The 25,541-nt window shown below is 46.7% G+C and overlaps 1 protein-coding gene across 5 annotated transcripts in view; it reads left to right on the top strand.

The window, feature by feature from the left end:
* Positions 1–25,541, top strand: part of LOC105253948 (paired box protein Pax-5) — a 152,407-nt gene that overhangs the window by 121,798 nt on the left and 5,068 nt on the right. For 3 of the 5 annotated variants that reach the window (XM_025408409.1, XM_025408411.1, XM_025408412.1), the window contains 6 exons: positions 3,213–3,410; positions 17,289–17,545; positions 22,419–22,504; positions 22,882–23,176; positions 24,447–24,545; positions 25,130–25,360. In XM_025408409.1, the coding sequence (XP_025264194.1) occupies positions 3,213–3,410; positions 17,289–17,545; positions 22,419–22,504; positions 22,882–23,176; positions 24,447–24,545; positions 25,130–25,360 (1,166 nt within the window). The remainder of the gene's footprint in view (positions 1–3,212; positions 3,411–17,288; positions 17,546–22,418; positions 22,505–22,881; positions 23,177–24,446; positions 24,546–25,129; positions 25,361–25,541) is intronic. The other 2 variants (XM_025408410.1, XM_025408413.1) reach the window with 2 other exon arrangements.

A 25,541-nucleotide genomic window follows, 5' to 3' on the forward strand; every position in this document is an offset into this window, starting at 1 on the left:
ACACTAAAATGTTTCTCGGAGAGATTTGCCTCTGAAAGTCGCGCTTGCCAAGTTCGGAGAGCGGATAACAAGCACAAACAATGTCGTCGAAGGGCGAGTGATTTACGAGAGAATCAAGCTCGTCCTCTCTTGCCAAACGCAACACTGCAATTTCCGCGCCGCGAAGTGGCCAAGGTCGTTCCCGACTCCGCGGATGAGAAGAAGAGATGCGGGAGCAAAAAAAGCCGAGACCGCTTTCTCGCTTCCCGAAGTGATTTAATTAAAGACGCTGTTAGGACCGCGAGGCAAACGGATCCGGGGGGGAGGTGAGGAGGGGTCGATGAAGGGAGAGACGACGAGGGGGGTTCCGGAAGGAAGGAACCGGCCCCTTCACTCTCGCGACGCGCAGAGTCGCCCGACGATATGCGGTTTCCATGTTTTTTCCACCCTCCTCCGGTCCCCTCGGCTCCGCTATGTAACGGGTGGCCTCGTGCCGCTTTGATGGCCCGAACGTCATTCGCGTCCCCCACGGTCGAATATCATTGTCATATATCGCGCTCTTTCACGAATCCCGCATAATAAAGGCCGACTGGATTATTTACTGCCGCGACTAAAGTTACCGCTTCCTCTTCCTTTCTTCCCGGCTCGGGCCCTTTTCCCGAGCGAGGATTGTGTTCGAAGAAACGAGACTTTGTCATTAACAAAAATGCGAGCGATCCGTCAATCGGATTTCACTCTTGCACGCGTCAAAATATTGGAGAGGGATTGAATTTTCGGATCGATTTTCTAAACTTTGCGGATCTCGACACCGGAAGGATTGCATCATAAGAGTCTATTCGACGCAGGCGTTTTCGGGTCTCGCTTTTACGCGGTTGCTAAATTTAAACGGAGACTTGCTCGAGGACTTGGCTCTCGTTCCAGCTAAATGCACGGTATTCTTCCGCGTGCGGATGTGTAACTTTATGGCCCGAAGATACGGCGAAAACGGCCTTTTAAGGGCCTGTCGACGACGCGACAAACGTTAACGGCGACTGTGCGGCTTTACGCGGTCACGCGTCGCTGATACGACGAGAACGCTGTTCGCCGAATCTAGAACGAAACCGGATACCGGGATTCTCTTTCGACTCTAGGTGAGGGTTCGTAAAATTCGCTGACGGGGACGGCGTTGAAAGGCACCCGACATCGGCGGCGACCTCACAAAATCGAGTCGTCATCCCTTTCCTGGCTCTGTCGCGAGAAACACAAAGTGCTCCTCTTCTTTAGGGTCGCGCTCGTCTCGTCGGTCTTTGTGACCACGCCTCTGCGTATCCGCTTCTGTATTCTAGACACGCCGCGGTTTCTGAAGACTATGTAAAGCTAGTTATGACTCGGATCCTGGCCTTCATCGACGCGCAAACGAGGCGACATGTCGTTTTCTTCACGTCGTGGAGTTGCAAGCGTTCGATTGATTAGCGATTGAATAATTTGACATTTAAAAATCTGTTGTACATAACATTTAAAGTAGTTTAGCGATCACATTTTGACATGTGAGAGGTATCGACATTTTTACGACTTAGCGATATTGAAAGATGACGTTTCAAATGCTAACAGTTGTGGCACATTTTTATTTATTATTCTTTTGTATACATATTTTGTAAAAAATAAAGATTAAAATATCAATTTTTCAGATTGCGAAATGCTGGAATATTGATATTATAATTTCAAATTTATTATTTTTATAACAGCAAATTGAGTGTCTTTTAAATGACCTTATTCTGATTAGAATTGCCGATTGATTAACGCAGGAACTTTTTACCATATCGTTAATGTGGAAAATCCGTACGAAGCATTGCGGCAGTCACATAACGGGCGTAAATAATGTCATTCTTCCACGGAGATGGCGTTTTCGATTTCGCGCAAGACTGTTTCGAATCCATTTAAATCGGAATTAATATAGCAAGGGTGAGTAACACGCCGGGCGGTGGTAAAGGTCGATTTGAAAAATCGCGCGATCTAATGGCCATTTCACGGTGGAGGCGGAACAAAGGGGAACGGGTGATCATTGCCATGTGGCCTCGAATGGGGCTTTACACACCAGATATGATCGCAATAATTTCGCGGGGGCGGCACGGGACCCAAGTCTATTTGAGTTCGTTTATGGCTCGCATATAATGCTTTTAGCCACCGACCAATCATTCCATTTCGACAATCGAGCACTCGCACTTGCAACAGAATCTGATAATCATGTAACGATGAAATAATCGAAGATAAAAGTCGAAAGTAAATTCTTTTTAGCACAAAATAACAGAACTTTATTCGGTGATATATAATAAGAAACATGTTGCATGTTTAGTTAAAATACACATACACACATACACACACACACACACACATTCATTCCTTTTTACACAATCAAAACGCGTACAAAGGATGCGGTGTCACGGGAGGAGGACTATAATTCGACTCAACAATCCGAGCCCCATTTTTTCCCGTGACATGCAAGGCAAAAAATCTGTTTCTCGGCGCTTTTATTCGCGCAAATATTTTTCACCGAAATATTTCCACCGAAAAAAAGACGAAGGTTTGGTACCGCGCGCGCGTAGAAATACGTACGCAAAATTGGCCAGATATCCAACGTGCGTATGAGTCGACGCCGACGCCGGCGGCGGACCCACATCCATCAAGGCGGCCCACAAGCGGACCATTATTGCGGACTATCCGGCGTAATTGAATTTAAGCACGAGCGAAGATATTATTTAACTAATTAGGCACAAAGGGCGCGTTCACGGCGGGCCAATCGCGATCGCCCATCTCGCGTATATACCCGGTCGGTGGGAGAGAAGCGACGAGAGATCCAAAGGGTAGAGAAAGAGGGAGAGAGAGGAGGGAAAGAGAAAGGGCAACAGCGGGAGGCCAGAAGCCGTTTGTTTTAAAACAGCCGGTCGTTGACGCGCCGCTGGACGGCGATTCGTTATTCCGACGTTGGCCGCCCACCGCGGGAAAAACGTTCGTTGTCCTCTGTTTTTCCCCCGCTCTTGGCGATCCCGTGTTCCACGACAGAGAGAAAGAACGAGAAAGAGAGAGCAAACAAACTGGCGAACTTTGGCGCGACCGATCTCTCGTCGGCATCGTGCTTTCGAACGCAGTCGAATTGCCTTTAAAGCCGATCGATGAGAGTTCCCTCTCTACTTTGCGCGATTCTCTCGCGAGATGTAAGACTGATTGTAATGTTATATTGTAATCTTACATTGTAGGTATTACGAGACCGGTAGTTTCAAAGCCGGTGTCATAGGAGGCTCCAAGCCGAAAGTAGCGACGCCGCCGGTGGTCGACGCGATCGCTAATTACAAGAGGGACAATCCGACCATGTTTGCGTGGGAGATTAGGGACAGATTGCTGGCCGAAGGCATTTGCTCGCAGGACAACGTGCCATCCGTCTCTTCCATTAATCGGTGAGTTAATGTTGTTGTTATTATCGGCGTTATTTATTCAGTGGATTATTTATTCCGGAATTGCATCCCTTCAAGCGCGTGCGCTTGGTCATTTGACAATCACATCGATGACAAAATACATAATAAAAATAAATAAGCGTGTACATATAGATTTTTATAATCAATTTATTACTAAAATGATACTAGAATACACGAATAAATTCGTAACATAATGCAAACAAGCACATCAAAGCATTTCCAAAATTTGAAAAAAAAAACCGATTAAGAATTTTTAAATCTAATTAACGTCATTGATTGTGTAAGTCATGAAAAGTGATGAAAAATCATACAAATTTGTCTCGTATTTTTCAATCGTATTCACGTTACATATTTTGAATATAGAATTAGTATTGTTCTATAAATTTTAGACACATATTGCATTTAAATTATTTTTTGTAAAATTCAGTGTGACTCTGATAATGATATATATGTATATATATATATATATATATATATATATATATATATATATAACTAATTCTCATATATGTATATATGAAGTATATCAGAAGAGATGAACGAGATTTCATGATATTTATAATTTAAAATAATTAGAGACAAATATTACATATTATATGTTATATATTTCTCATAATTTAATGACAATCCAGTCTTCAAAAATGTCATTGATTTCACTAATCATCGACTGTGCGCGCGAAGACAGCAGATTACATCAAACTCGATCGAGAAGTCGCGACATATGCTTGGACCGATGGGGCGCGATCGGGGTTATCGCGCTCGGCGAACTCCGCGTTTGCACCCTCGTCGCATGTGCATCGAGATAAGTGCGCATCCAGCCCACCGACCCGATCCTATTGACCTTTCGCAGGTTCCTTCGGGACCTGGGGCCGATTAATTCAAGTGTTTTTGCATCGCCCAGTCGGGCCGACGGAACACGAGTACCCCGCGTTGTAGCCCTTACGAGATGACAAGAGGGAGTGGGCTCCCGCGGGACGGCATTACAGCGTATCAGCACCGCACAAACTGAACGATTCGGCCTTTCTCTCCTCCCTTCCTCCCCTTTCAACTGAGATGCTACAAGGGTACGTAGCGGGAAAAGGAATGCGAAAAGGGCGAAAAGAGACGGCGAGAGGCGAGAGAAAGAGAGGAGGCGACCAAGGGGATGTACCCATTGATCAGCTCGCATATGTCCCGAGATTTAATCAGTCGCTACTTAAGACCTTATCTTTCGCTCGGGGAGGGACCGAGATATCTCTTTTTCTCTCTCTTGTCACGTCTCTTTCTCCGTCTCTTTTTCATCCCCCGCGCACGCGGGGTCGCCGATAATGAAATGGAGCGTAATGCGAATCGAATTGCGTCGGCAAGTGAAATTCACTAACGCGATTTCCGTGGGCCGCAGCCGCTAATGGAAACGCACGCAAATGAGTTAGCGCCCACGTAACGATGTAAGTGCTACGCGCGGCCGCTTATTTAAATTCCGCATCGCGGTCGCGCGACGAGAGATCTCGTGTCGGTCGCGACGTTCAACTTATAACCTACGCTCTTCTCCGAGAATTTTCGTCGTCGCGAACATTTGTTCTATTGATACAATCATGAAAATAAGGATCTTCAAAATTTGACTAATTCTCTTCTTCCTTTTTCACGATGCTTGCTATATTAAAATTTAACCTATATAAGGAATTGTGTCACGAGACAGAAAGAGAGCGAGAAAAAAAAGTTTGAAGTTCGTAACCGAAATAGAAGGCCATCAGCGTTTTCCTGTCATATTTCTCAATCGATGTTTCGCCAAGTTGTCTATATTTTTTTGTGCGATCGTAAGAAGAGGTGGGCGCGCATATATTTTCATTCTTTCACGATGCGCGTCGCGCGGTTACGGTAGCGTGAAAAACGCGAGCGTGTGTGTAAGTACAGGAATTACTTTCTGGCCGAGGTTTTCGATGTGTCTAGGATTGCGTCGAGGGTGCGGCGGTGGCTTGTTGCTCGAGTGACTCCTCCATCTCCTCCGGCTCCACCTCCATACGATCTCCTCTGCTTCTCCTGACTCGTCGTTTCGTCTCACTCTCACCTTTCTATCTCTATCTATTTCTCTCCCTCTCTCTCTCTCTTTCTCCCTCTTTGATCGCGGTCTCCTTCTCGCTAACGCGACTCCTTTTCCTCCTTGTCCCTATCCCCCCGACTCGAGGCCCAGATGGCGGGTATTGATCTGAATCCGGAGAGCAGATCGCCTGGAAAAACTTACCCCGCGGATACTTACCTACCTACCTATCTACCTCGCTCGCTATCTACATGCATCTATATCCAACGTACCATCACCCACTCACGTACACCAAACCCGCAACCCTCTGCCCGATCCATTCCGCGCAGGTAAATGCATTTCCGCTCAACGAACAGCGGATAGAAATGCACGAGCATTTGGTCCCTTTGGAAAATGGCCACGCGTCCAGCGTACTAATTATATAACGATTGATAACGAGAAGGATTTTAAAGACTGAATATTTCGCGAAGCGGATATGGTCTCTGCCCGATACGGATGGATATGTAATTCATCGGAGTGACGGTGCATTTTCAAGAGGAGAAAGTAAGTCGTCAAACGGTGCGGTGATTTATCTCGTACAACGATTGCTGCGACTCTTAAAAAATTATAGACAATTGAATCTTAAAAGAAGAGATGGAGAAATACGACATAAAAAAGGGGAAACTTTGAATCGATCACGCTTTCATCGATGAACCTTTGGCATAACTGGAACTTAGTTTGGAGAAAAGAGTACAGAGAAAGAAAGAGAGAAGAAAAGATCTCGATATCAAACGCGATTTTACCGCGAAGAAACTGAGATGCATCAGCGACCGTAGTGCGCCGGGATTTCTTCCATTATGAGCGTGTCCAGGTTTTTCTAGCCGCGAGGTAGCTTTCGGGGTGGAGAAATAATGATACAGCTAATATAATGTATTGTCCTGCTTTGCCGGAGCACTTCGAAATGAGAACGTCCGCGGGGCGGAAGGGGAAAAGAGCGTGGGATGGCATGGGAGTCGCGCGAGGTAAAAAAGACGGACGAGGAGAGAGAGCGAGATAATGGAGTGGCTTTCGCGAAAAATAACAGTTATATATCCCGTGTATATGAGACAGGATTGAGGAGAGCGGAAAAATAGGCGAAAAACGGAGGGAAGATTGGACGTTAACAGTTCCGTGCCTTCTTCTTTATTCGCTCAAAGACGCCAACGCAGCGACTTCGCGTCCTATTGTTCTCTTTTCGCGCTCTTTACGAATCGCGAGATGCACGTCGTGATTAAAAAAGGACATTTCCTTCGCGACGGTTCTTACATCTCTTTGTTTTTTATTAAAAGGAATTTCGTGTCGTCGATTCGTCTGATACATTTGCCGGAAAAGTATTAATCGGAAATTGTCCGATGTACATAAAAAGATATACGATAATTAAAGAGAGAGAGAGACGATGAAATGTATAGATTTTTCCCGCGATCGAATTCATCTATCGCAAAAGTGCGACATCGAGGAGGATAAAGACGAAGTCGGTAGAGCCTGGCAGAAGAGTACAAAGAAAGAAGGATCGCCGAAAGAGGAGTCGCGGTGAATTTCGGGAGGAAATATTGATAGGCTCGGCTTCGACTGCGGAGTCACGGTCGAGTAGGCGGCTCTCTACCGAAGTCTATCTTACACGTATACAAACCCGCAAAGGCCCACCGCCCTTCTCTCTCTTTCTCTTCTCTCTCGTTCTCTCGGTGTCGATCCCTTTCTATCTCCCTCCTTCTTACAAGTCGGAGGAGTCTCAGGAGCAGATCGATAAGGAGCGAGGTTTCGCCCGAGAGCTTTACGCCGGGTTCACAGCCGCCTTCTTCTCGTTTCCTCCTCGACGCAACCCCCGACATCACGCTCTCGCGTGCCTCTCGCGTTTGCCCCCGAAGCCGCAAGCTGCGACAGAGTCGATATCAGGGCCAAGGGAAAAAGCGGCCGCTCCCTTGACTTCCTGTTGTTCCGGTCGCGGGATCCTTCGTCCGTTAGATGCCAAAGGACTACTACCCCAACTAGAAATCAAGCTTGAAGATTCTTTACGCGATCTGTCTAGAGATTTATCTTCCAAATACCAATCTCGCGACTTGCATTATTATCCTTTGTAATTTTTTAATACTTTTAACGTTCAATGATTTGTAGTGGGATTCAAGTTTTGTCGCTAAATAAGGCACTTATTGAGAAGAAGAAGATGGGAGATTCGAGCAATCTGCGCACGATCGATCACATTCTCGGCCGCGGCTTTAATTCGACGTAATGACCGGCGCGGCGACAACAGTTGGCAGGAAATCTGTCGCGTCGAATCTCGCCGGAATTGTATCAATCTGTCATCGCTCTCTCGTGCGATGGCGTCGTCGCTCTATCGCGCGACTCAATCTCCCGTCGAGGACGCAACCGGGCTCCGCTTTGCTCTCCATTACTTCCATATCATTTCGCACTCCCCTCCCCCCTTCCCCGGAATCTGCCGAGGTGGCGGCTCGAGCCATATGGCTTGGCAGCACTCCTGGAGGATGCGGAAAGACGGCCAATGGGATGGCTGCTACTTTCATGCCACTTTCGGCTTTCCGGCCGACGTCACCGGTATATCTCCCTGTGTTCATCTCTCTTTCGGTTATTAAATTACATCCCCATAAATAATGCCGTGCCTGCCTACCTACCCCTATTCCCGCCGAGTTTATTTACCATTCCATCGACGGCACCGCGGGAGGATTCTCCTTCTCCGGGAACCCGTCAAATCGTCGCATTTGTCATCTCGGCTCGATCCGAGATCCCAGCGAAGGGATCGCTTCGCCATTTTGCATTTTCGACGAAGGAATAATATTCCCGTGACGGATGCTGCATCTTTTGGCATCGATATTGCGATCGAGAAAAGAACGCCCACTGAAATTGCAATTCAATATTATTGAATTGTCATGAGACAAATTTCGCGCATAACGTGAAATAAATCTAAGGTAATAAGATTATAAAAGAGCATCGAACAAAGCGTTTTCAAGGGCGAATGAAAAATCGAAGATCTCTCTTTTTCTCATGACTTTTGGAGCGACGGGATGTCGGCGTTTAAGCGAATAGCTGCACACACACACGGCCGCGAGGAGAACAATATGGTGCACCATAGCACCGCGGCCTTCGTTAAAGCAGCCATATTTGCGGTGCGCGCGGGAGCGAAAGGGAAGAAGGCCCTCCTACATTATCCGGCACAGCAGCACCCTCGGGGGAGGATCCGGGGGATGGTGCCTCCAACGTTGGAAACGCCGGCAGTGGCGGCGGCGCGTATCCATAACCGTCCTTTGTCTGGATAACGCAATTATTACCGCGTTTCATCATACCTCCCCGGCCCGAAATTAGCCCGAAATGAAGTTACAATTACGGGTCCTCCGTGTTCTCTACCTCTCCCCCGACTCCTCTTCGCGAATGGCAGATACTTTGGGGGCTCGACGAGATCGGCGACAATGACAACGAGGATGACGACGACGGTAGTGGTGGCGGGAAGCGGCGGCAGGAACGGCGCCGACGGCGGCGACGCACGAAATCCAGGTTGCCGTGGAAACGTCAGAGGACAGACGGAACCGCAATGAAACCGGATGGTCGTCTACTCTGCCAGGCCATAATGCTTCGTCCCTTTTGTTCCTGGCCGAGAGCTGGAATGGCAAAGTTGCTCGGGAGTGCTGTACCGCGCCGTGAACGATCGCGCTCGACCGAACTCGAAACCCGAGAACATCCCCACGGCCGATCTATGATGGGGCGAATTTCACGGCGAGAAAAATCGCGCTATCTGCCGATGACTCGAGAAAACGGGCGTTTAATATCCACTCGATCATTGGATTGATTGATAATTAATGAACCGTCGAGCGCAGCGCTATTAATTGCTCGTCGCCGATGAGTAATAATCGCGAAGGGAGGGTATTTCGTATCGTGCCGCGTAATCGATCGAATGAACGATCGTAGAGCGAAATCGCGGTGTCATTTCCCACGACCTACGCCACGATCCCGCATTACTCGCGCGTGTGATTAATACGGGGACACGGCGATTGATGATTATTTATCTCCCACCCGAGCTTGTCTCGCGGGCCAACTCCTTGTCGTCGAATCGAACAGGTTAAACAGGGCGAGGCTCGAGGAAGCGGCTATGAATAACATTTCTGGTCACCGCGCGCATAACGGCAGATATACGAAGGATCATCCTCTTGACTTCCCATGATCGTCTAGAGGAGAGGGGTGCGGGAATAAGGCATCACACAGAGCGCAAGGGCGATGTATATTATAAATCGCGTGTTACATTGTGCTTTAGAGGATCGCCGGTGACTGTTGACTCGCCGGTATCATTGTTGGGAGCGTAGCTTTTGTCGTCGGGATGCGCGGCATCGCAAACAAACACACAAACACGCCGCGCGTTTTCCGTACGTGCGCGTCATATACAGGCACACACGGACACATACGGATCATTGTGTCGCCGGTACAGCCGCAGTTAATATAGTTGTGCACACCAAGCCGGCAGCTGCCGTTTGACAATGCACCCTGCGCGCGTCCCGACATATAATAATATACTCATCCCGAGCTATACAGGGGGGACACTTCATCAAAATGACTGAGAGTGGCACGGAATAGCGCGCTACGATGCGTACCGTTTTAATCTATACCTGATGCCTCAAATGCAGAATCGAAAAATCAAATTTAGTGTGAGAAATCAAAAATACGAGAATAAAATATAAAATAGGAAATGAATATAAATCCATCTTTGATATCCGATAATCGATATAGTCGTAGAGAAAAAATTGACTGGTGGTGTGGCATAGATTAGCGTGAATTAAGGGAGGTTTTTATCGGGAAAGCGTGTTTCGAAAATACAATTTCGCGATAAAAAGCGAACTCTGACGTCGCAAGAATTGCCTTTGTTTAAGAATCACACCTTAGTGCATCGCGTGGAAGCGCCAGGTAGCTCGCAATACATTACAGTCTCTCTCGAGAGAAGAAGAAAGAAAGAAAGAGAGAGAGAGAGAAAGGGAGAAGAGAGGTGACGGAATATCAGGATACACCTTTTCCAGCCATTGTGCGGTTCTGAAGGGCGTACAATGGCCGTGGAGCGAGTCCCGTATTGTGTCTACAGCTCTCGACGGAACAGTTCTGCGACTCTCTCTGGCTGCTGCTCCTGCCTCTATCTCGCTCCCTTCCACTGTCCTCGAATACTCCCTCTCCGATCTTTCTATCCGACTTTGAGTTAACGAGAGAGGAGTTCCGTTTTGGTGCTATTCGTGGACCACGAACGGAGCATCTGTCCCGGGACCGCTAAATCCTCGAAAGTCCCTTGAAATCTCCCGCAATCCGGACCCCGCGACACATATAATGGTCCGTAATAACTTTAAAGCTCCGTATTAACGCCGCGAGAAGGCGAGAGGCGCCCTAATGCGCGTTTAACCGCGGCTCACCCGGAATCGTTCGATGCTGTCATCGGGACGAATTGATACCGTTTTATCGCCCGAGCATCGGGGGCGCGAGCAACGACAGTAGAATTTCGAGGAAAATTGAAGCGACAGGGGAGAAATTTCGACTACGAGAACGTTCGAGCTCGTATCTCTCCTACGGCCGCGCGGAACCGCGGTAAACGACGTGTAAAACAGATGCGTCGGTGAAATGCAGCAACGTTTGTTTGTAAGAATAGCACGCCGTGAAACCGTAAGAGAGCGGGTTTAACTGTTATTTGCGAGTTCAACGCGAGCGCAGACCTCTTTGCAAATTTTGCGCTAAAGTTACGCGAACGTGACGTTACATTTTATATTATCGCGAGATTCCTAGAACAAATTTCACGATATTCGACGTTATAATCATCGATCGATGAGCCTCCGGCGCGAAGATTTGAGTCGCCGCGAGATGAAGCACGCTCGTTTGCGCTAATAAAACAAACCTTGTTCTTCCTCTTTTCCTCCTCCGCGATCGATACGCGCAGGTAGGCGATCAAGATCCACCGGCGCTTTGTGCGATCAATAACAGCCGACGCCTAACGAGCGCCACGATAATTGACAATTACAGATCGTTTGCGCTCGCATCACAATCCGGAAATCCCTCCGCCCTTTCCATAGCGATAGCCACTAGCGCGTGTACGCCCGCTAACGAGCGATACCTACCGGTTCATTGACAACCATCGATCTGTCCCTTTTCGCCCACGCCGTGATCAAGATCTACGCCCGTTGGCGGTTCGCGGTACTTTTCTCCGAGTCTTGTAGATCATTGATCCTCGGAGTAACATCGGCGGACGAGCGAAAGCTATGTAACTAGCTAGAAATAATCGCGTCTCGAACCACGAATTAGATCGCGCGCGAACGAAATCCGAAGAAATTAATCCCGATCCCCGCCGGGAAGAGAATTTAAATCCGCCCAGTCACCAACCCTCGACGTAGGGAAACGTCGGAGGTTGGAGTAGCACGATGTGGCGGGAGAAAAGCTAGCAACGGCCCCGGCAGCGCCGGCGAAATGCGATAAAGTTGGCGTAGAGGTAATTTGAGTATAAAGTTTTATTCGCAATAATTTAGCCACGCGGACGAGGTCGAGGGTAAAGTGGAGGAGGGGGAGGGGAAGAAGCGCTCTCTCTTTCTTTCCTTCTCCCCAGGCCGAGGAAGCATGCGGGTGCGCGGGTCATATATTTGATGGGATACTTGGCATAAAGTCGTGCATAAAAGTAATGCCGACATTAAAGTTTGCGGTTCCAGAGACGTGGCACGAACCCATCGCCGCCCACGCTCCTGTTCTCTCGGAACGTCGCCGCGGTACACGGTCGCTGCCTACTACGATTTTCCTGGCTGTGACGGAATCGCGGAGAGAAAGCGGACAGAAAAGGGGAACGCAAACTCTTCTATCATCGGAGCCTGCGTAACACTCGTGTACGCGTCCGTTTTATTCCCGCGGTCACTCTATCGGTTTATTAGAAATAAATTCCGTCCGATATGAAAAGCCACATTCGGCGTCGTTATCGACGACGTATTCGAGACGTATACTCGTATAGTCGCCGGACGCGCTCGAACAACCCCGACGATTTACACGCTCGCCGTTATCCAAAAAATACGTATTTTTCGAAAGTTTGCTCGCGGTCGTAAAAACGCGAGATAAAAACTGTGAGAACACGCACGACGCAACTTTTCGTCCATTTTCCCGTCTCTAGCGGTACAGCTTCAAAGAACAAATAATTTATATCTCTCGTCCTTCTTGTTCTTCAAATTTCGAAGTACAGTCCCGAGATTTAAGCGGCATGCGGCTGCGACATCCGCATACTTAAAGCGAAACGGCAAGGAAGCTTGACTTTGGGGTGGGAGATGGCACTTCGAGGTAGGTAGCGAAGCAGTTTAGTTCAGGAGTGGCCGTTGGGGAACGATCTGACGGCGCCAGGGGAGGCATAGCTTCTTCCCACGTGGCACCCCCGACACGGCTCTACCCTCATAATTCTACCAAGCCTTCCTCCGAGAGGCGCCACCTCCAAGAGCTTTCTCTCTTAGGCGTCGTAACCGTGAGAGCGAAGGAGAACGTCGTTACGTGACGCTCGCAGAAATTTCCCTTCCACTCGTCCCTCTCGCCGCGCGAGAGGACCAGGGGAAAGGGGATCACCTTCTCCTCCCCACTCTCCTTGCGCACGAGCGAAAACCACCGCATGATTTTACGGCGACGGACCTGCAAACCCCCCGAAATGGCGAACTCGCAAATCCACGCCGAGATGCGAGCGGAAATTTAACTTTACGACGCGCGACGATTGAACGATCGAAGTTCATCACGAGCGAAGGAAATAGTCGCAATTACGAATGCGATTTGATCGAAATAAACGCAGTCTTTATTAGCTAGCACGTGGCATTATAAGAGATCGATCGTTATTAAATCGTGTAAATACATAACGGACTACATTTTGTTTCTTGTAATGTCAATGATCTCTACGCTCGCAATTTATCAGCTTCAAGCATGGAAGCTTAATTATATAGATGTAAGAAGTAAGGTCGTGAAATCTGTGTTGGAGCCGTCTCGCGCCGCAGATCGCAACGAGCATCGCACGGGGAAAAGCACAGAAGAAAGGGTACACTCAATGATTAGATGAAGTACCGGAAAGGCAGGGGAAAGGGAGGAAAAGGAAGGGGGAGAGAGACAAAGAGGCGAGAAAGAGAAGAACAAGAGCGGAGAATCGAGCACGAAGGGAGAAACACTGTTGTAGCGTCAGGAAAATGTTGGGGTTACGTCGTACGAACTTCGTTCTCATCCACTCGTTTCTCTATTTTCCCGGCAACCTCTGTCCATAAAAGACTCTCGCTCTTTCTCTCATACTCTGCTCTTAGTGGTACCTCCCTGGTTTCGCGGGATCGATACAGTTTCTCCCTTTCAAAAATAATGGATTTTTTCTTTCTTTTTTTTTTTTTAAAGAATCAAATGTCTCGGAAGCAAAATCTCTCTGATCACTCTCGTTTCGGAAGGATCTTTTCTGATAATGCTTCTTCCACGTAGTAATATTTCGACCATATATGTAACATTGCGAGAACGATAATCCAACGTAACGCGACTTGCGCAAAAACGGGCCGATTCGTCGATTAGTCTTCGGCGAGTTGCCTCATCCCCCGTTCGGTGGCATAGAAAATTACTCGCCGGCTGCGCTGATATTTAGCAATGCATCGATAACGAGCGCGCTCACGGAGGCTTGCGTTAATTAGAGCGCCGAGGCGCGCGAATTTTAAGGCGAAAGCGCTCGCTCACATTCGGTAGTCGAACAAGAAGCGCGCTCGTGTCGCAACGGTTCGTGCCATCTGTATCGCGATACAATCTTCCGCACCTGTTGTGTGGCAAAAGGACCTACCTCCTTTCCTCCGGACGCCATTGCATTTATTAGATCGTCGATTACGTTCATTATGCCGCGCGAGCGAAATCGTTACGTACCGTTTCGCGGAAGCCACGCGCCTGATTTTCATCATTCACGAAATGCCTCTCGCGTTTCACTCGCGGAGAAAGAATAACGCATCGCTGGCTACAGCGAATAAACATTTTTATCAGATTACAAAATGCCGTCTTCTTCGCGAAGAAATATACATTTTTCTCATAAATAATCTTTTTTTTTAAATTATCACACATCTTGTTTATATAATAGTTCCGGGAGAGAGGAGCTAAACCAGATTTTATTCTAAATCAAAGATTGAAAAATGCGCGTCTTTTGTAGTATAAATTATTTTAATATTTATCTAAAATATACTTTATTTACATATTTTTATTTTTATATAAAAATTACTTTGAAAAATTTATTAATAGAATTAAGATTTATTAACAGAATGGAATTAATTTATCAATTTAAAAAAATTAGTTTCATTATTATAAAACATTTATCTGTCTTAAGATTGATACATTTATCTCTATTAAAATTGACTCAACTCTCTCTCTCTCTCCCTCTCTCTCTCAAGAAGAGGTAAATGAAAACTCTCTGCCAATAACTGTTATAGCTAGTCAGATTGATTAAAATTAAAATTATTCAATAATCTCAATTTAACGCTACATCAAGAAACGTAATATTTACGTGATTAATCTTTTAGCTTCATTCAGAAATCACAAAAGATTCCAACATCTCGTCTAAATTTAAATGACATATGTTACATATATGAGCTCAGAAATATTAAGAATTAAAAAAAGTGATGATCCAATTAAATCAAAATACAGATAATGTTTCATATTTAAAAAAATCGAATATGTGTATACACACATCATATTCGCAAATCATTTTTATTGAAATTTTAATAGCCATTCTATGAGTGTATTATAATTAGTCAATGATTAATACGTGTCAAGCAATGATGAAAATAATCGCGGGTTAATTAAGTTATCGAAAAAGGACGACAGAACGATTAATTATTACAGGTGTGGCACTTCCACATGTGGGGTGCGACGCGCGATAACTCGTCAGTTTAGGATCGTTGATACCCCGGCCACCCTAGAGTCTAACCTTGATAAGGATCGCTGCTAATTGTTGCGAATTGGCGAAGGTGGCGAACGAACGAACGAGGGAGGTTGGGCAACAGGTGTCATCTGATTGATCGCCGTTGCTCGCACCCCCACGATTACCTAGCCCACAAACACATCCACGGCAGAAACGAAGGACTTAATGTCGATCCATTACGTACTGGCCCATCCCAACGAGGAATCGTTGACCTGACGCGATCCAAAGTGCATTACAGAATGAAAAAGGACGAGACTGGAAAAGAGCGAGACTACGACCACGTGTATCGTGTGATATACACATCGCATGTGTTATTCGTACGAATTGCCTTGCTCAATAATATATTTTCAGAAATATAATAGATTTTTATCATTCTTTCGAGTAGAAAGAAAAATAATAGTTTAATGACTATTTCCGCAAAGTTGAAAAATCTGATATAAATCTGCGAAAATTGAGAAAGTGATTACGATGTAATTTCTTTCAGAATTACCGGGATTTTTTCAAATCTCTATTAGTGTTACCACGTGATAATGTCACCCCTAATTACAAGCCTCTTAGAAAATGGACTCGGTCGGTTCGCCACCAGACCGCGCGCGTTACGACGAGACGTCCTGCGAGAGCAAAAAGCCAGCGGTAACTCGCGGCGAAAGCGCTAAATCACCCAAGGCCGAAAGGACGTATCGGGCAACTCGATTCGCGCGAGACGCTTCGCGGCGAGTCGCGCGTACGGAATTAATAGCGCGCCGCCGTGAATATTCGACGCGGTAATTGATACCGACGTCGAGAGAGCGGCTGACCATTGAAACCGTACGCGCAATATATCATGGATAATAAGCGGCCGGTGCACACACGCCCCCGTGCACGACTGGGGTGGAAAGAAGGGGAAGAGCGCCTCGAGTCGAGATGGCGGCAGCGCTTCGTTATAACATCGAGTCCTCTTCGAGGACTTACGATGGCGAATTACGACGCGAGGCGGCAAGATTTCGCAAAGTCACTCGGTCGCTATCCGATGGCGAACAATGGCCTCGCGTCTCTTGGCGCGTCCATGTGTGTGTGTGTGTGTGTGTGTGTACGCTCGCGGTAGGTAGGTAGGTAGGTAGATCTAGGTAGACGTCAGAGGAGAATGATCGTGCGCGAAGTGACCCGCGTAATCGTAATTAATCATCGTGTAATCCGTGACTCGCGGATCGGTATCGCGCGGGGCGGCCACGCACCAGGTTATCGCCGGTGGAGTTGAGCGGACGTTGGGCTCGCACTCTAAGCGGCAATGTCGGGATTTATGATCGGCCGTGATGGAACTGGAATGAACAATCGTTACTTTTGTCGGGACAGCTCGTTCATTCCGCATCGAACGCTCCAACGGACGTTCTCGCGGAGGAAGCAACGAGAGATCACTTTTAGTAAGAATAATCTCCGTAAGATGAGAGATGTCTTGAAGAATAAGATGCAATAAACATCGATATCCGTTTGAAACTTTTTACGCGTTAAACAGCTCGGATGATGTTCGAATTAACAATCCGAACGGCTGATCGTTCAATATCTCGATCACCGCGCGAAGGATCGAGCACGCTCGACGGGAAGATCTTGTCTCGCAACAATGTCCAAGTCTCATCGTCGATCTCGAAGGCGAATCGCGCCGCATCCGAGGGACTCGGAATTAACAATCGATACTTTGTGTTACTTCATTGTTGCTCTATGAAGTCACCGTGTATTAATAGATACAGCAGCACAGATGTATCTGCGCCGAAAGCGTTCTCGATAAGATCCAAATCGATGGACGACGTCGCGCGATTTATTACCAGTTGGCGTAATCCATTCGGATTTTTAACCGAGAAAGAAGGAGAGAGAGAGGAAGACACATCTCTCTATGACGTGGCGATTTTGCTACACGATGTGCTTGACCTATTGTTCGCAGGATCGTGAGGAACAAGGCGGCGGAGAAGGCCAAGCACGCGCATCAACAACAGCAGGCGCAGCAGCAGCAAGGTCAGCAGCAAGGTCAGCCAGGCTCCGGCGGTTCCGTGTCGGTGATAGCACATGCACCTGCGACAGCGGCAGGTCATCCCGCTGCCACCGCACCCAACGCCTACAGCATCAGTGGCATCCTGGGCATCCCGGCGCATCATCAGGATCCCAATGGCAACAGCATCAAGAGGAAACGCAGCGTTGACGGTGAGTCACTCGCGAGTCTCCTCGCTCGTGTCGCTGACCCCGGTTTCTTCTGCGTTCGTATATCCTTCTTCGTATGCTCCGTCATCGTGCAACATTATTTAATACCGAGTACGTTTATTATCGGCAACGAGATCGTTTTAAAGATGTCGAATTGCAACTGAACTTGCAGAAATCTCAGACAGCACGGTACGAAAGTATTGCATGGGGGAATGAAATGTTATTAATATCGCGAGTATATAAACCGAATAGCGACGAGCTCATCCTGTAACACGTTTCAATAGTTAAGATGGTTGTTCCTAGAGAGAGAAGCAAAATCGGCATATCTTTCTTTAACATGCACATACTTTTCAGCATAATTGAATGCGGCATTTTATCAAATTTTATAAAAGATTGCTTCATTAGTTTGCGGTTTTTGTAAAGTAAGAGACTTACAAAATAATTTTTTGACTCGTAATTTTGTAAATTATATAATTGCATGTTATTACATCACATATATTAAATCGATTTGTAAATCAGCCTAAAAATTCGAAAGTTTGATTTCTAAAAATTTAAAAGTTCTTTCAGTCTATTCGATGAGAGTTGCATAATTAATTTAAATAATAATGGAGTATTTTTTGATGATATTAATGTTACGATATTGAATTTGAGTAAACTTCTCTAGTACAAATACATGTATGTATGTGGGTGTATATTTTTGTCTTAAACTTTTAGAGAAACTAGAACTCAAGAGCAAAATAATACAGTATGTATTATATTAGTCTGGCTCAATAAGACGTCGCAATAATTGGTATGAAAATTAACGATAATTGCGCAACATGCAAGTTTTAAGTAAGAAATACGATAGCATTTATATCATCGTTTCGGTCCAGTAAATCAACGTGAATTAAGTCAGTTTACACGTCAGAGGCGCAGACAATGGAGAAGTTGAACAATTTCGGAAAGGCTCAGATGTTAATATTACGGTGATATCGCGAGAACTTCCAGCATCAATTTGTGCGCGCTTATTGTTTTGTTCTCGAGCATTCCAAATTTTCGCTGCGTTATTTAATCGCGAAACAAAGGTTTGCGAATAATATTCCACTCAATTGCGATGTCTCCTAAAATCAGAGGCATGCAAAGGCAGAATGGAGAGATTCGCTTATTTCTTAATGGCAAACGCGAATCCCGTTACAAGTGACTCATTGCATCGTTTACACCAAGTACAAGCAACTTCTTACAATAACGTCGAGCGATAATAATTTAAGTAACGATTGTGGGGAATAGACGATGTAAATAGAACACGACGAGCATTATATGCGCGACGAGCGTTTGTCTATCGAGACAAATGTTTCGAGTCGGGATATTTTCTAGTCGTACGCGCCTCGTTTGCGAACGATCGAGCCACTTGGAGCACTCGTTGCGCCCCAAGCGAGCGAACCAAGATTAGCCGCATAACGCAGCAAGGTTATCAGTCAAACGTCGCCGAGCACGTGTTGCGATTCATTCTGCTGTCATTGCGTGAATAACGCGGCCCGAAATATTCTTGACACGTGCCACGTACACGTGACCGACTACGGCGTTTTAGCCTCGCGAAAGAGAGAGAGAGAGAGAGAAGGAGAATTTTCGGTCTCGATCTCGCATCCCGAGATTTACAAAGTGCGAATATAATGCGTAATATAATGCGAGAGGAGGAAAAGGAAAGGAAAAAGAAAAAAAAAACATACGCGCCTTGTCCGATATTCGGAGAGGCGCTAGAATTCTCCATCTCTCTACCTGTGTCACCGGAGACTATTAGGCTAATACGATTCGCCGTGATTCCACGGAACAGACGTAATTCTATTCCGCGGCAAAACGTACACGTCGGCAAAAACCGCGCGTAAGCTCGATCAAAATTCCGCGAGCGCGCGTTTCGCGGCGAGATTCCGGTATATCGATTCGTGCGGCTGGTAGAATGTGCGTGCGTGCGTGTGCGCGCGTGTATGTATGCCGATGGGTACACGGGTAATTCAATATAATCGGATTATGAGAGCGGCGATATACGCGGCCGCAAAAGCGGTCGCGTCCGCGGCGAAAGCACTCAATGTTTTGCGAGCGCGAGCGCTCTCGCGTCGAGAGAGGGTAGAGCTGTACGTATTAGATTATAAACTTCACAGACCACAGGCGGCTTCTATCTCGGGCCCCGGCGACACATTAGCCTCCCTGTCCCCCTGGGAGACCATCGGCGTGCACGTAACGTGTTGTACGCGTGTACCGCCTAACTGTCTGGAATTTCAACGAGCGTTCCTCCGCTGCCTTCGCTGCATCAGAACGTAAAAATCGACCGCAAGTGCTCAAATTTAATGAAACGCTCTTCGATCGGAGAGAGGCACTCGAGAAAAACTGTGTTACGAAGCTGTGCTCGATCCTGCTTCGATTCTCGGGCGATCGAGACGCTATTTTGCAGCGGCTGAGAGTCGGATTAAAAGATTCCTTTAATAAGAGTTACGACACGATGATTTCTGATTACTCAATTTGCCACACGTAATAGTCGAACTTTCGCGCGAATTTGAAGCGTAAACAAAAGCGGGTACAAATTAATACAATTATAAACAAATTAATTAATTTTGACAGGAAGTATCGCACGAATTTTGCAATTTTTCAAGTAGATATTTATGTTTATAATTCTTGATTTAGTAAACGGTTCGTATTTCATATTCCTATGAAAGAGTCATTTATATTAGTATTCTAATGGATTAGTAATTTATTGATGAGTTTGAGTGCACAATTTTAATAATATAAAATTATCTGAACACAATATATGTATCGAAAATGTTGCACATATTTATTTTTCATAAATAAATAATTAAAAATAAAATCATCATTATTAACTTTCTCCACGCACTTTTTCAATCCTTATTAAAGGAACTTACTCTAAATCGGATTCGAGATGAAGAATGTTTGCCATGTAATTTCAAAAATCGATTATTTTTAACCATGCAAATGCTAGAGATGTACACGTTGTAAAAATTTTCTACGGATGTTTCCGCAATTTGAGACTCGTGGGTCGAGAAAAATCGGTCCCGGCGCGGCAACCGATTATTTATGCCTCAGACGAACGAGCCAAGACATACCCGTGCCCAAAGTTCCCGAAGCTTATTACGAATTTACGAACGGCCTCTCGAGGGAAGCGTTGCAATCTATCGGGGCTGTTTGTTGTCGCGTTACATCTGCGCGCTTCTGGCCCCATGCAGAATCCCAGAGCCTGGCGTGTCCCACCCTATACATCCCCTGGACGTTAGGGGATTTCAGTCGCGGGGCCAGATTCGCCCTAGAGTCCATTATTACCCGTGTATTGTATTGCTTAACATTGACTCAATTGCTTTCGAATAACGCGGATGAGAGAGAAGAAGAGAGAAAGCTTGCGCAAGCGCTCGTACTTTGCCCTTTCGAGCATCAATCGAATTATTCGATTTACTGCTCTTTTTAAGGGGGACGCGCTGACCTTCCTTCCGCGCGACATAATTCATTCGCTGTCAAATCTGTCGAGGACCAACTATGATTTCGACTTTCCGAAGCTCGTAAACTTCGATTCGTATAAAAATATGCCTCGTCGAGCGATTTCTGTAATTTCGTAGCTTAACCAAGAAAAAAAAGAACACGAACAAATTTCAAAATAATAATAAAATATATAAATATATATAAGATTTAGCTGTTGGAAAAAATTGTAATTTTAATTGTTCATCGTTAGTAATATTTTGTGTAATGTAATCTAAAACATTGTTCTTTTTTTAATAATTTTTTCACAATTTTACGCGTGAGCAAAAAGAAAGATTCTTGGCGCACGAAAACGATGGGCAATTTTATCAATTCATCAGTCGAAAAGCTCGCGGGTATAAAGCGGATCTTTCCGGCAAGCGGCCTTTAAACTTTAGTAAAATCGTGTCGTAACGCGGTACGCGCTTGTACGCGCGGCGCGGTTCGGCCGCGATTAACTCGGCCGATCGAATCGTAAAATTCGAGCGGAACTGGGAGGAGAGAGATTCAGGGAGACCGCCGTGTTTGAAACGAGGGTTTTATAGCGGTCCAGGAACAAACCCCGCCGCTCGAATGGTCGTCGACCGTCGCTCTCTCGGCCGGCCGGACAATCACAACTTGACAGGGAGGTTTAACGAGCCCTATGCTAGGCACCCTCTCCCCCCTCCCCTCTTTCCTACCCTCGGATGGTCATTTAATTATTCGAGATACCCCAGAACGTTGGGCTATCTACCCCCACCGCCAGCGACGTTACGTCCGTACTGTCATTCTCTCTCCTCGACCTCCTCCTCCCTCCTCTACTCGACCATCCCTGCAGCTCTCACCGGTCGGTTCCGTTCTCGATCTCCATCCCCCGGCAAGGGTTCGCGATGACCGTCCGCCCCCCCCCTCGGCATCGGAATAACGACACACTCGTCCCACGTGCTTGTCCCTATATTAAACCGCCGGGACGGCCGAGAGATAATAAAGACGTATAATAGAATCGAAATTGTTTCTCTATCTATCAATGCCATACGCCGTCTACGCGCGAGTCGCTCCGCGCCGCGTCCACTCGACAGATTCAATTTAGTTTCGGCCAGCCACGTTTAATTTGTGTCTTGATTCGTGGGTTAATACGAGAGGCCGACCGCGTATCGGATCGCGCGGGCTTGTTGTGTGTATGTGGGTGGGTGCGATCGCCACCATTCGATTCATTTTTCCTCGTTCGTTTCGAAATTATCAAATTCGAGATACCGACGGAATCGAATGGCATTCGTTGGACATTTCGCTCGAATATCGGAATCACGATTGTCTCTGTTATTGAACGAAAATGGAAAAATTCAAATGAAAAGAAAATGTAAATTGTTTCTTTAAAAATGCAACTCTTGATGAATGATTACAGACGATAATCGCGACCTGAACGACCATGCGGAGAACGACTTGAAGAGGCAAAGAAACAACTACAACGGCGATCAGCTGTATTCAAACGTGAGTAAAACCAACAAAGTTTCTTTTAAGCAGCGATATTTCAATAAATAATTATTCATTTCCAAGTGCATTTAATCGCGTACATCTAACTATTCGTATTACCTAATTACCTATGCGGATAATTAAATCAGATCGTAATCTCGGGCGTAGGTCAAGCCCAAGTGTATAGCATACCTCGATTAAAACGCCCTAATCAATCAAAAGCGAGCACAAGTTCCGCATAGAATCTCCGCATAACTCTCAGGCAGTTGCGGTAATCGCGGGACCGAGTCAAGCTCGAACCGAGCTACAACATCCAAGTCAATCTTGGCGCTTGTTCTCGGATGTCCCTCCAACTCGCGAACTTCGACTTTAGGTTCCGCCGGTCTATGTTGCAGCTGTGGTCGAGTAAATGGAGCATCAAGGACGAGCACAAGCTCCTGAGCGAACTCGGCGGCAATGGCACAAACGGTAGTGGAAACGGCGGCAGCGGCGGCGGAGGTGGTGGCGGCAACAGCGGCGGCGGTGGCGGTGGAGGTGGCGGAGGTGGCAGCGGTTACTACGAACACAGCGGATTCCCCGGGAACGCTATTGCCACCTCCGCCGAGCTGTACGACTCCCTGGGCACCATCAGCACGATGACGCAAGCGCAAACGCCCCATCTCTACACTCCGCCCATAGGGGGCACCATAGGTGAGCGTTCCCTCTCTTTTCACCCTCCGACACCCTCCGACAACCCTCAACCCTGTCAGCGTGGCCTCTCTCTCTCTCTCTCTCTCTCGATCTATCTATCTATCTATCTATCTGTCTATCTATCTATCTCTCTTTCTCCGTTCCTCCCCTCTCACAGAAATCCTAGACAGTGTGCGCGCCACAATCTCTCGTACGTAATGTCATATACCGAGTCCACCACCTTCCTTCGTTCCCTCCCTCTCCTCTTCATTCTCAAAGACTCTTCTCTCTCTTTCTTTTTCTTTCTTTCCCTCCTTCATCTCGTCTCCTCCCTGTACGCTTATTATTGCGGCTTACGTCTTGCTTTGCATACCCATATCGGCTAAATACATGGCTTTAATAATGCATGAGCTGTGCCGAGCAGCGGCAGAAGAGGTGGCGGGAGGCTCCACACGGTGGTTCGGCGTTTCCAGGCTTTAGGGAATAGTGCTCTCACTTCTTTCACCATACATTCTCTCTCTTTTTCTTTTTATTTTCCGCTTGTATTTCTCTTCTTATCAAAATGATAATCGCCGGGGATTCTTTCTTTCTTATTCGTGGATCTTTCTTTCACTTTTCTCGCCTATTCTCCTCTCACGTACATATACATATTCGCTCTTTTCTCTCTCTCTCTCTCTTTTTCTCTTTCTCTTCATTTTTCCACTCTATCTCGCTCTCTACTTTTCTTGCGCCGTTTAAAGGCGACCGATCAACGGCGGAACGTATACGGACGGTACGAGCTATTGAAAAGTAACCGGTACACAACACACACGAGTGGAACTTTCTCCGATGGAGCACGTGTTGCGAGCAACTCGGTCACGCCGCGTCGCGTCGCGCCACGCCGCGAATTCTCCCGATCGTTGCCTTTCGGAATGGACGAAGCGAGGCGTGTAACGGCGGCTTCATCTCATGAAATTCAATCGAGGATCTTCGCCCCGGATCGAAAGATTTTTGAAGGACGACGTAAACGCTCCAAGTCGCGATCGCGCGACTTGCCGCCCCGCCGTTAATATGTAGTAGTGTCTCGGAGTAAAATGATCGTACGCGAAAGTACTTTAACGCTTTTCGTCGAACGTTGTACGCGAGGGAAGCTTGCGAGATCTCCTCGCTCTATCCTTTATAATAATTCTTGCAAGAAATCCTGGACAACACGTATGCGCGTTTTTCGCGACCGACCTTTTAACGTTCCGCCTTGATCGTCCGTCGACGATACGAGAACCGCAATAACGGAAAAATGGGGATCCCTTAATAGCAGGTGGTACTTTGACGCCGCTCGCGCCACTGACGATGCAAGAACTAAAATTGAGCCAAACATTGGACGGGGCTAACATGTCTCCTTACCACACCACCGGTGAGTTCGCCACCTCTTTAGTTCTCTTACGGTCTCGCGCCGAGTCATGTACATCTGTTTCGCTGAGCATAAGATTTTTATTGAGCCACTCTCAGATATGCGCGTGTCCAAAACTAATATATGTCTCAAGTGTGTATTATCAACGTTGATTGTTGAGAGATTAAGCGTGGTATCTCCCGCTCTCTTCGTACAAATCCTCCTATTATCCACTTGCGCATACGAGATTGCAGTCGTCTTAGATCTCAAAGAAATAACAGCATTCGATTATTCAATTATTTTCTTAAATTTCATTTTTACATTCGAGTCGAATGAAAACAACGCACTTTTAATTCTTCTTCTTCAAGATTAAAATTTACATAGATTTAAATGTCATGTATGTTGAGTCAGGAAGAAGTGAAGAGAATTGAAAATAGATTTAAACATGGAAAATATTGAAATATGTAGTATTTCGAAGCAATCGAAATCCCAGATTCCAGATTTTTTCCCAATCCTACCGAAACAGTTTAATTAAGCTTTAGACGTAAGGCGCTGATCGTTAGCTAGTGCTTGACTCGAATGTCGTGTTGTGTTGTGCATGGCCATAGCAGAGAGCAGTACCGTCGCAGTATCGTATGTCGGGGTGGGGGCCGGTGGGGGCGAGCAAAGTCCCCCGATTTCGTTGCAGAACGAGACAAACGCCACCCCCGCGGCCCCCAACACCCCCGGAGGGGATCCCGGACTGACGGTCTTGCAGCCGCCAGTTTCTCAGCCCCAAGTAGCCTCTGCGATACCGCCGTACTCGACGATGCTCCCAAGTTTCGGACACTACGCCACCGGTGAGTACAATCAGACACAACCGCTTGCTTAACCGTCTGTCAAGGACAAGCGCGCTCGTATACCCTCCGGGGGTTGAACCGGGCTCGGTGGTACATTCGGAGGGTAAGTCAGAGCTCTTTCACAGAGGAGCACTGATTTACCAGTTCGAGGCGGTCCAGCAACGGCAATTTTGCTCGCAAG

Source organism: Camponotus floridanus, unplaced genomic scaffold (genome assembly GCF_003227725.1).
Source record: "Camponotus floridanus strain SB8 unplaced genomic scaffold, Cflo_v7.5 scaffold21, whole genome shotgun sequence".
Classification (NCBI taxonomy): domain Eukaryota; kingdom Metazoa; phylum Arthropoda; class Insecta; order Hymenoptera; family Formicidae; genus Camponotus; species Camponotus floridanus.